This window comes from Sminthopsis crassicaudata, chromosome 2 (assembly GCF_048593235.1).
Source record: "Sminthopsis crassicaudata isolate SCR6 chromosome 2, ASM4859323v1, whole genome shotgun sequence".
In the NCBI taxonomy this organism is placed as follows: Eukaryota; Metazoa; Chordata; class Mammalia; order Dasyuromorphia; family Dasyuridae; genus Sminthopsis; species Sminthopsis crassicaudata.
This window is the reverse complement of record NC_133618.1, coordinates 384,587,663-384,602,413: the sequence shown is the minus strand read 5'-3', so window position 1 is coordinate 384,602,413 and position 14,751 is coordinate 384,587,663. Positions and strand designations below refer to the sequence as shown.

The 14,751-nt window shown below is 30.6% G+C and overlaps 1 protein-coding gene across 1 annotated transcript in view; it reads right to left on the bottom strand.

Annotated features, from left to right (window-relative positions):
* The window catches only part of DICER1 (dicer 1, ribonuclease III), a 52,911-nt gene that overhangs the window by 13,392 nt on the left and 24,768 nt on the right, over window positions 1-14,751 (bottom strand). The window contains 6 exon segments of the mRNA XM_074291381.1: window positions 4,850-5,005; window positions 9,304-10,093; window positions 11,619-11,794; window positions 11,896-12,001; window positions 12,291-12,473; window positions 14,332-14,485. Of these exon segments, the coding sequence (XP_074147482.1) occupies window positions 4,850-5,005; window positions 9,304-10,093; window positions 11,619-11,794; window positions 11,896-12,001; window positions 12,291-12,473; window positions 14,332-14,485 (1,565 nt within the window).

Genomic DNA, 14,751 nt, shown 5'->3' with positions numbered 1-14,751 from the left:
TGTATCAAATATTAGGTAAGAAATATACCAGTCTTTGCCCCTCATAATAAAGAGTGTTGAATGATCAAAACTGTAGGAAACAAAACAATTAGTTCTGATCATTTTAATTAAAAATCAGTTGTACACTAGTATGAGCATTTACACTTTGGAAACCGGCAGAGTCTACAAATCAGGGCTTTATTGTTTTGCTGGTCATCACTAAACTTAATAAAATGACAAAGAAAATGTTAATAAAGTAGATTAAACTTAAAAGTGTCATGGGGCAGCTAGGTAACACAGTGGATAGAGCACCAGCCCTAAAGTCAGGAGGACCAGAGTTCAAATTTGATCTCAGAAACATAATACTTCCCAGCTTTATATAACCTTAGGCAAGTCACTTAATCCCAATTGCAAGGGGGGAAAAAAAGGGTGTCATAGCTTTTAGGAGATCTGGTTGTTAAACATTTACCAACACATCCCTGATTCCAACTGAAATGAAGTTTTTACTTGATGTACACATTTCATGTTTAAATCAAATATTTCTCAAAAGATCTTTGAGGGCAAGGGTAGTCATTTCACCTAAGGGAGAAAAATTAGTGTTCTGAAAATAGTAAGTGGTCAATATAAGTTTGTCATTCAATTCAATACACCAAAACCTTTATTAAGTACCTGATGTGTTCAGAGCACTGTGCTAGGCTGTTAAAAGTTTTCCACTGGTTTGAATAAGGCATTTTTGTCATATCACACACATAACTGTTTAAGTTATATAAATTATAATCTGGTAGAAAATACATATATTGGTTTAAAAGTTTTCATACCTTCAAAGCAATCCCAATAAACTTTGGACAGAAAATGATATGTGCATTCAGAAAAAAAAAAAAAAAATAAGGAGACTGAATGTAATCAACACATGCTATAGTCACTTCTTTTTTCCATTTTTTTTTTCTCTCTCCTTTGGTTTTTCCCTTTTTCTCTTATTTTTTCCCCCAACATGATTCATAAATCAACATGTTAAAAACAAAAAATAAATTTAAAAACCCCAAAAAACATATTGTGGTATATAAGTGGGATAGACTACTACTGTGTTGTTAGAAATGATGAGCTCACTGATTTTAGAAAAAAACATAAAAGACTTGCATGAAATACTATACTGAAGAGAAAAATAACTGGAACCAAGACAGCATTGTATACAGTAATAGAAATATTGTTTTAAAAATAACTTTAGTGAATTATTTATTTTGATTTTATAGATGCCCAAATTAATGATAAAGGATATATATATCTGTATTCATTGAAAAAAACAGATAACTAGAAGTATATGAAGAATAGTTTTATATATATATATATATGTGTGTGTGTGTACATACACACAAACTATTCGTGTTTAACGGCAGCTATCCATACCATTTCTAATCTACCTTTACCTTTGCCATTTCTAATGGTGGGGTGTTGGGAAAGAAAGGGAAAAGATTTATGTGGTAATTGTACTATATATTTGAAAAAATAATTGCAAATTTGTGCGGTTTGATTTGTAGTTTCATGTATAATCACTTTAATACTATGCTATAGAAAGGCTTGTTTTATTCTATTTTAAAAGAACAAAAAAAATTTTTTTAATAAAGTTTTCATACCTTTTCAAAGAAAGCTTAAATTCAATGTAAATATTCAACTAGATATCCTATCTAAATTATCCCAAGATTTTAAAAAAATGCTTATTTCTCAGCATTAAAATATCTCTTATGTTCTTTTCAGCATAACAAAAAAATGGATGTGGAAAAAAATATCAGGGATTAAAATCAAACATAAAGAACAGTGAGATGTTATGAAGTTTCATTCCATTAGCCAAAAAGTCAAATGAAGGAGGGTTATGGGGAGAAGAGAGAAAATGACACATAAAGTGGGAGACAATATGGTTAAACCCAAGATGGTACATTATACTTCATTGTTCAAAATATAAAATGAAAAGTGATTTAATACCCATACTGGCTACAAGACCTAAGCCTCCATATACTGGAGATGGCTTAGAAGCAAAAGCAACAAACCCAAAAATCAGTAACAAAGACAATAAAAAAATTAGTATCATTTCCATTATAATTTTAGTATGGACTCTAACCATAACCTATGGCATGAAAAACCATTGTTGTAATTCAACTACAAAAACCTAATGACCAAGCCACGCAAAACTCACCCACTGATTAATAATTTTTATCATTCATTCATTGACCTCCCTGCACCCTCTAACATCTCTGCCTGATGAAACTTTGGATCTTTACTTGGCATCTGTTTAATTATCCAGATCTTAACAGGGTTGTTTCTTGCTATACACTACACTTCAGACACCCTAACTGCCTTCTCTCCAGTCTCTCACATCTGTTGCGACGTTAACTATGGTTGACTGATTTGCAACCTTCACGCTAACGGAGCCTCTATATTCTTTATATGCCTATTTTTACATGTAGTAATAACTAGTAATTTTATTCAATATAGATCTTTACAAAGTAGAATAACTTGTCTTATTTTTATTAGGAAGCTAACATTTTGCAAAAGATTACCCAAGTAATACCAGTTTTCTCTCTAACATTCTTCTAAATTTAAATTAAATTCTAAATGCAATTTTTGAATTTTGTGTTACCTTGCAAATAAATTTAAATTTTCCCTCCATTATTTTCCTCTTGTGATTTCATTTTATCTGCCTGCTAGGTAACTCAATTTTTAAAAATTTTTCTGCTTGCATATTAGAATTGCACCTAGAATTTCAGCTTAAGTAACAAAGTCAAATATCACAAACCTCTATTTTTCCAAGTAAAAAGAAGAATTAATAGTTTAATTATTTTCTATTTATTTTATTGGTTTGAACCTGTACAACCTGTACAACTACCGTACAATTCAAAAATCTCACAGAGCTGCCTGGGCTACATACAGTAAGGTTAAGTGACTTTAAGGTCACATAGGTAATATGATGTATCAAATACCTAGACCTGAATCCATTTTGCTTTTGCTAAAGATAACTCTCTATGCACTCAATATACTTTTCAAAGAAGAAATTATGCTATTTGGAACCATTTAATATGCATTGCTAGACTATAAAACATTATTCAGGAAATGCATATTTATTTACAGGCATAGCTGTCTATAAAACTGTTAATAGGAGTTGCTGAGGAAAATGAAAACTCAACCATTAAAAATAATTATTACAGGCATATGTAAACTAGTATTTTGTTAGCAATACCATATAAATATTTAAAAGATGGAATTGCCCAAAAGATCAATTTTGTAAATTCAGCAAGTTCTTTTAATCAACATTTAGTGTTATAAACTCCAGTAACCCTGCTAGGTGCCCTCTGGTGGCCTCGAAGTTAAGCCTAAAGATTACAGGTTAATTTCTCACTACTAAAACTAAAATTTTATTTTTAAGAAACCTACAACCTTTTTATAGTGAATTTTTGCTTGCTTGTTTTTGTTAAAGTTCACAAGAAAAAGAAATGAACTATTTAAAAAAAAAAGACTGAGGAAAATGAAGTATCTTTATCAGAACTCAAGAGGGAAGATATTTTTGTATTCAATAGAAAAATATTAAGGAATATTAAAGAAAATAAGATATAATGGATATGTTTTTAATTTTTATACAAAAAAAAGCAAAATGAAAACAAGTAATTCAAAATGACAAATGGAAACAACAAAGAAATATTAAAAGACCTTTATAAAATAATGCAAAATGGAAAAAAAATTAAACCAAAATCAGAAAATACATGATTACCTAAGAGGAAAAATGGACAGAAGTAAATAAAGACAAGTAGGAATGATTAAAAAGTTATGTGTCATCTTTTATGCAATGAAATTAATTAAAATGTAACTGGTTGCAAAGCAAATCACTTTTTAAAAAGTTTACAAAATTAAAAAAAACAACAACAATATTCTTTTCTGGCTAAAATATAAACTGGAAAACTGAGCTTTTAGTGATGGGTAATTTCTGAATTCTACTAGCAAAAACTATCTTGCTGGAAATGATTATTTGCACATAGTACAGAAACTCATGGTTAGAGATCACAAGTCATTTTTCATTCTGTTTTTAACAGTTAACATTGTAAGTGAAAGAAAATCATTTTGAGAAAAAAAGAAAGATTTTTCCCTATTTCTTTTTTAAAAAGGCATTTGTCATTGAAAAATTTAAGAAAATCATAGACAAAAAAAAAAAATAGTTGCTGGTTTCACTGAAAAATTAGTTTAAAATAGTAATAAACTGAAAATCACTGCAGTTCTACCAGAAAAGGCAAAATATATAGAAATAATTGAATAATAAAAGAGCATGCAGAAAGACCCTAATAAAACTTATTTCTATTGGACTCCTAAAAACTATTTTAGGTATTGCCTCAATATTATCAGTAGACTGGATTCAAATGGTTATTATCAGTTAAAATGTGGTTAACCTGTTTGGACATGTATACATATATTGTATTTAATTTATACTTTAACATATTTAACATGTATCAGTCAACCTGCCATGGGGGGAGGGGGGTGAGGAGGGAAGGAGGGGAAAAATAAGAACAAAAGGTTTGGCAATTGTTAATGTAAAATTATCCATGCATATATCTGGTAAATAAAAACTATTAAAATAAAAATGAAATGAAATGAAATAAAATGTGGTTAAGAATTTAGTTCTCAGCAAATTTTGAAAACATTTATGGATATTTTGTTGTAACCAAGGGTCAATTAAGTCAATCAAGTTTTAATTATACTTTTTAAGAAAAAGCTTTATTCAGAAAGAGAGGCCCCAAATCTTATTTTATATATTACTAGAATATAGGGGAAAAAAACTAGTAAGAAAGAAATACATAGCTAGCTACATAAAAATCAAAGATTAAGAACTTACCATTTCATCTTTCTCCCATTTATCTGTGTTACTTTTGTCTTGATTTACTATATAACCAGGAGGAAGCCAATTTACAGGGGGATCAAAAATTGACACTACCATGCGACTGGGCAGACCTTTCTTTTTCCCAAGGCGATAGAGATTACAGTTGCTGACCTTCAACAGAAATGTTCATAAAACACCAATACTCAGAATAGTACAATGGAACTCAAATAAGACAAAGCTGCTTTTGTTGTTTTCTTCAAATTTTACTTTTTTCCCCAAATTCAGCATAAACATGTTTTCTTTTCTCCCTTATTAATTTCTTCAACTATTCAAATATTTCCCACCACCAATACCAATAACTTTTTATTTATGTATTATAAAAAATGGAATCATTTCCCAATATGTATCCTCTTCCAATCTTTCTTGTAAGAAAATTATAAACAAAATCTAACCAATACAAGCAATCAGGTTTCATAGTATAAACATCATTTCCCATTGGTTAGGGAGGAATATTTCCTGTTCTTTCCTTAGGGACAAAGACATTAATCAATGCAACTAATATGAGGCAACTTTTCTGTATATTTTCCATTGACACTGTAGTCATTTTACATATGGTAAATTTGAAGCTTAATCTTCCCTTTGCATCAGTTCATACCAATTTTCCCATATTTCTCTGAATTCCTCTTCTACATTTTCTTTGTACCATAATAATATTCCATTAAATTCCTACATTTCAAATTAGTTTTCCATTCCCCCAAAAATAACAATTCCAGTATTTTCCTACTACAAAGAGTATTGTTATGCAAATTCTGTATTAAGGACCTTTTACTTTTGTAACTTACTTTCTAAAGGTAGAAACCTGGGGCAGGGAAGAGAACTGCTAGAACAAAGAATATGTATGGATGGTTTAGTGACTTTCCGTCCATAATTTCAAACTGTTTTTCCAAATAGTTGTTAATAGCTTTTTTGTCAGCATGTCTGTTTGCCCATATCCCACCAACATTTACTGTTGCAAGCTTTTATCATCTTTGATACCCTAGAAGCTGAAGTAAACATCAGAATGGTTTTAACCTTCACTATTAGTAGAGCAATTTATAAAATTCTTTCATGACTGTTGTTAGTTTGCTAACTTTTTTGAGAACTTTTTTTGTTCATATTCTTTGACCATCTATCTTTTGGAGAATGTCTCTAGATCTCTTGTCCCAAATGTTTTATTTTATTCAGATATATTTGAAACAAAGACCTTTTCCCCAAAATTAAGTTTCACTACTTATCTTGGAAGCACTGATTTTATTTACGCAAATGCTTTTAAATCTTACTTAACTAAAACTGTCTATTTTGTCTTTTATAATCACCCCCTATTTCTTTACTGGTTAGGCAATCTCCTCTTATAGCAATTTGGAATAATATGGTTAACAGTGATTAAAACATCTATTTGACCCAGAGATTCCATTATTAGGAATTTACCCCAAGGAGAGAGATGACAAAAATAAAGCCTGATATATATAAAAATGTTTAAAGTAGCATTTATTTTGTGTATGGTAGCAAAGAACTAGAAACAAATGGATGCCCATTCAACGGGGAACAGATAAGAAAATTATGACTTGTAATTACAAACTATTATTCTGCCATGAGAAAAATAATCAATACTGAGAAATATGGAAAGACATATAAACAGATGCAAAATGAAATCATTAAAACAGCATATATGATGACTATAATGTAAAATGTAAATAATAACAAATTCTCAACTGAATTCCATGAATTCAGAATAAACTAAAGTTTGGCCTCAAAGAAGACTCATAACCACCACCTCCCCCAGTTTATTTGCAGAAATGGGAGATCAAGGATACTTAGAAAACAATTTATATGTTAATGGTTTAATATACTGATTAGTTTTGTTAAACTTTTTCTTTCCTCCATTTTTAAGTTCTTTATTAAAAGGGATGATCTTTGAATAAAAATTGGGGGAGGGGGGATATAGGCAAAATAGGTAATATAAAAAAACCACTAAACTTTTTTTTTTTAATTTTTTCCTAGCCATAGATTTTCAAGGTATTGGGTTACCTCCTTTCATTCTTGTCTCTTAAAAAATATGGAATCGTGTTTTTATACTGAAATTTTGTGCCCATTTGGAACTCACGGCGTTTTATGGAGTAGACTGGTCTACACCTCTTTTCTGCCAAAATGCTTTAAGTTCTCTCATGCAATCTTGTCAAGTAGGCATGCCCCAGAAGCTTATCTTCTTAGATTTATGAAACACTGGATTGTGTTCACTTACTTCAGAATTTTGCTGTTCAAAGTCCACTGGTATCAGATAGACTTGATGAATATAATATGATTTTTATAATATAGTTTGAGATGAAATAATGCTATATTCTTTATTTCTTGTTTCATTATTTCTCGAGTTTTTACATCTTTTCTTCCACCAAATGAATTTTTAAAATGTTAAGTTATATAGGTAACTCCTTGATTTAATTCAGATAGCACTACATTTATGAATTAATTTAATTGGCATTATAATACAATATAGACTCTATTTAATAATAAATAGTGACTGTACCTCTACTTCTTTAATTCTTCTTCTTTATAAAGAATATAGGTGTATTTTGCTAAGTGCTAAGTGGGCCTTAGTAGATTAATTTCCCAATATTTTATGCTTTCTGTGGTCACTCTGAATGCAATTTTTCTTTGTTTCCTTCTATTTTTTCATTAATACTAAGCATATGTAATGCCTTTAAATATAACTTCCTTAACTACAAACTTTCACTGATGTCTCACTGTGGCACAAAAGTGTTTTTAAAAGCTACTTCAGGAGAGTGCAACTCTGATAGCTCTTACCAGGCTAAAATGATTTTAAAGTACACGCCCAGTCAAAAATTACATGTCTGTTGTACAAGGATCAGGTTACTGAAGGTAATGTAATCAGAAGTACCTGACATTTATGAAACTATAGAGCCCTGAAGTACTAAAGTAAGATATCTTTACCTATACTTTACTCTTCTATTATTCCTTAAAGTAGTAGCAAAACATTAACAAACCTTCTAGTGATTTTAAACATTCATTAAAGCATACAACTTGAGTACAAAAAGGAAAAATATTACAACATAACTAATGTATATAATATATACATACATAATATAACGTAAACTTTAACATATTAGTATATACATACTAAACTGAAAAGAAACTGTTTTTCAACTAAGAATATAGAACATGGAAAAATAAACAAATATGCATTTGTATTTCCAAACTCAAAACTTAATGACGTTAAGTATCAAATAATTGCTTTTGATGATCAGATTAGCAATCTAAAAAAAATCGATATTCAAAGTCAATAATGTCATAATATACCAATTATATGTACAACGGAATATCACAAATTCTTTATCTAGAATGAAACTTGGTCTTACACAGTTAAGAACTTAATTTTTTTTTGAAATTCAATCATGAATACAATACTGATTTTAATGTAACACAAGGTAGACAGAGTTAAATGGGTCTCAACATTTAGATCAGTAGTATGGATCTATTTAAATACCTGCATTTCTGAGCACAGTTCAAGTATTATTTTTTAATCTTACATAGCATATCAAAAGACTTTTAACTCCATAAAGAGAAAAAGGTAATGTGTAAGAAAATCACCTTATTTACATCCATATGATATTTTAATCCTGTCACTGTTCTTTTTTTTTAACTCTAATTTCTCCATGGCTTGCTCATATTACATTTATCAAAAATTGACAAACTTATTATTACCTCCGGAAATTGATGATTTGCTTGAAATATTATTTAAAGAATGCTTTGAGCTCTAGCTCACAGTACTCTATATGCCTGAAATATTCTTTTTCCTTTCTTGCCAAATCCTACTTATTCTTTAAGAGTTAGATCAAAGCTCATCTACTCTGTAAAGTCTTCCATGAACACTGAGAAGTTCCTTTTCCCTCCTCTGAATTACAGTAGTAATTATGTACCATTCAAATTAAGCATCTTACAGTCTTATAACTTTTATATATAATTTCTTTAATTAGATGGCAACCTCCCTAGGACAAGGAATTTTATTTGTATATTTATATTTGTACTCTACCTCTGCTGCCTCCAGTACTTAAGTAGAGCTTTGAACAATTTAGTCAAAAATCAAAAAGCATCTTTTGATATTTCATTTGAATTAAAGCACTGTACTTAAGAAAATCAGATAACTCAGAGAAACTTCTAAATTTCATTGCTGATAAAAAGGTTCATGTCAAGAATTGTGTTATTACTATTTAGATCTTTGCTGGCTATTGCAGAGAAGAGGGAAATAAACACTGGAATAAAGTAATCTAGAGTTGATGTTGCCAAGTGCACAGAAGTCAAATTATATTTCCAAAATTGATATTACATTTGACAATATTAACACTATGCAAAAAATAAAGCCTGATAATTATTTTTGAGGAAGTTTTGCAAGTTTAGAGTATATTACTGCTTACCTTTTTACTTCTCATGTAAGAAAGGCGGCCCTCATGAGCATCTGGGTAAGTGCAAAACAGATACGTGGTGATTGCGTGCTTTAAAAAGGAGTCACCAAGCATTTCAAGTCGCTCCAAGTTAAATCCATCACTAGCATTGGAAAGCGTCAGAGCCTGAAGAATGAGTCCAGGATTTGGGCCAAGCGTTTTTGAGGAATACCCATTAGAAGGGCTTTGTTCAGAATCAATTCTCCCTTTTGAAGTAATAGAAGTTTCTGAAGTACTGGTGGTCACTGTCACTGCCTTTGTGGGGCATCCATCTGAGGTAGATTTGTTAGCATTTCCATCAAGGTATTTATTACTCAGCAGAGTACATTCATTGTTGGGTTTGGGCTGGTTCTCACTATTGTATAAATTCTGAATGGGATATGAGGTAGTTGGTTGTACAGGTATTTCCTGCCTGTAGTAATTTAGCTGATTTCCTTGGCAAAAGTCTCTATTGACTAAATCATAACTGCCATTGGCAAGATTTTTATTGTATGAAATACCATTAATTGCTGTGAGTTCTGTGGAAACTTCAATTTGGATCTTACTGGGTGACTCACTGAATAATGATCTGCAGGTCACAGACATCTGGTCATGATTTTCTAGAGAGGAGGTTCTATTAGTGCCTTGATGTGCAGCATTTTCAGGGACTACAATTGTGCTGTGCTTACAGTAATTTTCATTTTCAGCTAAAGAGGAGTTAGGAATTGAGATGAAAGATTTACTGTCAATAGATTTTTTCCATCCAAAGTCCAAATTAGGATATCTGAAAAGACAATATGATTATTGAAAGCTTTTATGCCACAATATTAAGTGCAAAACACAGTAGTTGAAGTATACAAATATAAACTTGTTCATTTTCTCTTGACTCAAAAAAGAAACCTTATTCAGACTGACTATTACAAAAAGACAACTTTATTAAAATCTGCTTTTCAATAACTTATAAAGAATTGAATCTAATGTAAATGTAAAGCATAGTGGAAAGAACATTCATTGGTATTGGGAGTCAGAAGGGCTAAACCTGCATCATAGCTCTGACATTAGTTATATGGCCTAGGGTAAAATGAGCCAGTCTGCCAGGGCTTTACATTGTTATGTTAAATCCCACACTATAAAAATGAGCATTTATTATTTTGCTACTTGCATTAAAAAAATTTCTTATCTCCCTCATTATGTTGGTCTATCTTTATGCACTGAAAAATAAAATACATAGAGTGGTAGATTACCACTAAAGTAAAGAGGTTAGGGTGGCAAAATGTAGGAGGAAAGAACTAAAGATTGATATGGATTTTTTTAAATGAAAGAACCTTTTTGAATGTCTCAGAAATTAGTTGTCAGATTTTTTCAGACTCAAACTTTCCTATCAGATCTCCTATAGAATTCTACTATCACTGATCAAGAGTAAATCTTCTTGGGAATGTATATTCTTTTACATAATTTAAGAAGGATTTAAGCAAAGAATGAATATATTTTACATACTAAAACATGCTATTTTTTTAAAAAAATTTCAGAATAACTTTTTAAAAGTATAAAATAAGAACTAATTTCAAGATGTTTGTGGCAGCCCTCTTTGTAGTGGCCAGAAACTGGAAACTGAGTGGATGCCCATCAATTGGAGAATAAGTGAATAAATTGTGGTATATCAATATTATGGAATATTATTGTTCTGTAAGAAATGACCAACAGGATGATTTCAGAAAGGCTTGGAGAGACTTAAATGAACTGATGCTGAGTGAAATGAGCAGGACCAGGAGATCATTATATACTTCAACAAAAATACTATATGTTGATCAATTGTGATGGACATCGACATCTTCAACAATGAGATGAACCAAATCAGTTCCAATAGAGCAGTAATGAATTGAACCAGCTACACGCAGCAAAAGAACTCTGGGAGATGACTATGAACCACTATATAGAATTCCCAATCCCTCTATTTTTGTCTGCCTGCATTTTTTATTTCCTTCACAGGCTAATTGTATACTATTTCAGTCTGATTCTTTTTGTACATATATTGTATTTAATTTATACTTTAATATATTTAACATGTATTGATCAACCTGCCATCTGAGGGAAGGGGTGGGGGGAAAAAGGGGAAAAATTGGAGCAAAAGGTTTGGCAATTGTCAATGCTGTAAAATTACCCATGCATATACCTGGTAAAAAAAAAAAAAAAAAAGCCATAAAAAAAGAACTAATTTCAAGTTAGAAATTAAATCCATTCAATTCCTTTCTAACTAGGATTACAAATTAGGCAAGTAAAAATTTTCTTTTAAATAATCCCAAGGATACCTGAAATCAGCAGGGAGTGATTTGACCCCTACGCCAGCATCAATGGCTGTCTGGGCTCTTAATTCCTCTGCTGTCAAAAGGCAGTGCAGGCGATAAAGGATGCTAGGGAGACAAACTGCTTTTCTCCATAATGATGCAGGAATTGGATGAATTGCACAGAGCTCAGGAACCAGTATCTTTGAATGGGGGAAAAGGATTAATCAGGTTAATTTCTAATGATCTTAAATACTTATCATTTTGATAATATAAAAAATTGTATCTTGTCATTTCATATTACCTGTTTATTTTGCAGACTTTCCCATTTGGCTTTTCTTTTTTCAGCACTACTTAGAGGAAGGGCTTTCCCCTTCTGATTTAAATGACGAGGAGTCAATAGATTAAGTCTAAAATAAGAAATAAGATTTCCTTTATTATAGCAAATAATAAAAACTAACAAAATTTTAGATGACAAAAACAAAGATATATATTATTACCTTTAAAAATAAAGTATTTAGTGTAAACTGATTTTATGACTAGATTTGGAACTACAAAGCATTTAAGAAGTCACGGTCCAATCTTCTCATTTTACAATATCACAAAAGTAGTCATAAAGTAGTGTTAGGTGAAATTTAAGCCCAATTCCTGTACAGCAAGTACTCTCTGCTGCCTTCCCACATTTCAATGATTTCTTACCTTGAAGATGTATGGTCCACATCCAGCAAAGGCTGGTTTAGGTTGGTCAGATCAAGATTGTATTTTGTTTTATAATATTCTGCAAAAGTTTCATATTCAGGGGATGGGAATTTACTGAGTGGTGTAAGATCAGTATATACATCAGCAACATAAAATCGATGAGGCTGATCAAAATTCCGATACCTGAACAAAAAATTCAGGGAGGTAAGGGGGGAAGAGAATGGGATTCAGAATGATTAACTTACTTTTAGTTTAAATTATTACAACTAAGAGAAAATTAACTTAAAAGCTTATTAATGTAAGGTAATAAGAAATTAGATAACATGTAAGAAAATTATAAATTTCTGATAATATATCTTAGATAGTTCATTTCAAAACCTTAAAACAAGACCTGTACCTAATGTTTAAAAAATGAAGCATTGAGGCAACTAGATGGTACAGTGGCTAAAAGACCTAATTTCAAATCTGGTTTATAAGCTGTGTGATTATGGGCAAATCAATTAACCCTGAATGTCTTTAAAATCCTGTTTTTTAAAAAACTTCGCAATTCATGTCTAAATCTTATTGTAAAATCCCAGTAATTAATGCCATTATTTCCCATACTTTTCAAGTTTATACTGCCTAAAATGTCAGGAAGGATAATAAAAAAATCCCCAAACACCCTTATTTTGAGGTAGAGAAATGGAATAAATAATTACAGAAATAAGTTACATGGCCTTAAATACATAAACAACTATATTCTCACTGATTTTTAACTCTCCATTTATTTAAATGCCTATTATGGCTATGTAAAACCTGATCTTAGGTGAAACAATATGTTGGTAAAAGATAGCTTTATAAAAAGAATGTTATAAATTAGAGATTGGCTAAATAACATTATAATAGGATTTCATGGTATTATGATAAGGTTTGGCTAAAATTATAATAATAACATTATTTCAACTCTTGGTAGTGACACAAAATATATACTTGTTCCAATGCAAGAAAAATTCACTTCTTTAACTTTTGACTTTATTTCCCCTTATTATCATCATGATAAATATTTGTGTTCTGGTAAAACATATATCTGTACCTTTCCCCCCGCCCCCCTTTTTCTGAGGCTGGGGTTAAGCGACTTGCCCAGGGTCACCCAGCTAGGAAGTGTTAAGTGTCTGAGACCAGATTTGAACTCGGGTCCTCCTGAATTCAAGGCTGGTGCTCTATCTACTGTGCCACCTAGCTGCCCCATATCTGTACCTTTTAAGAATATTATTTCTATTTAGTTTCAACAAGTTGGACAGAGCAGAAATTTTCTAAAACTGAAAAAATTATAGGGTAAATATTTTAGTAAATACAAAAGTACTACCACCATTCTATTTATTCAAAAAGGATACCAAAGCAAAAGTGTAATTTAGCCCGATTCTGACTAATCCATAGGATAATAATAATCACAAAGGATGATAAAACACTGTAGTATTTTTTGAGTCACAGAAAGATTAAGATATGGTCCACATTTTTAGTATTCTAATTCTTTGAAAATTGTAACTTGTTTGGTCTACATAAATTTACATGATATTTGTTATTTCCTGAATAAGTTGCATAACAATATTATTCTATATTTGCCATTGTCTCCTCCAAAAAAAATTGTTTTAGAAGACAAAAAATAAAAACCACTCTTGTCACTGTAATTTATGATTTTTAATGGATTTTTCTTAGCAAAATTCTTGGGAAGTATACTAAGCACTATTGCTATTACATAGGAAGAATCTATAATTATAGGTAAATAGAAGAAGAGAGGAAAAAGAAAGTGGAACCTGGCAAAAAAAATTCTACAGAAAATAAATTTTTAAATTACTCTCTCCTTATATTAAGATCCTTCTACCATGAAATAATTGTTTGTAAACATAATTAAAGAAATTAGAGGGAACACGACTCTTGGAAATAAGAATAATAATGTTTCCATACTCATTTTTTCAAAGCCAATACATAAATATTTGCACTGGAAAGCATATTCACATATATAATGAAGCCATTTAAATTAGCAAAAATGCAATATACTTACCTTGGAATGATAACTGCATCCTGGTAATCTTCTAGTTTGAAAATAAAAGGTGTTTCTTTTGTATACTGAGTACTGGGAATGCCTGTACGAGCTTCAGATTTTTCAATATCATCCATGAACTTAAAGTCAATGTCCAAAGTGCTGGAGTCATTAACTAGGAGAAGGATAAAAAAAATTAAATAAATAAATAAATCTTTGCTTTGTTAAACATAAAAAGGACAAATACAAGAGTTCCAAGTCTGATCACACATTACCAGATTTGTGCCAAGTTATGAATAGAAAAATAAATTTCTATATCCTAGATTTAAATTGCTTCAATACTTCAAAGGCCTGTGATTTCACTGAGACAGACCACTTCTGTCAATGTACACTGCCATTCTTCTTAGAAGACAATTTCTAAAAGTTGCTATAGGTGAATAA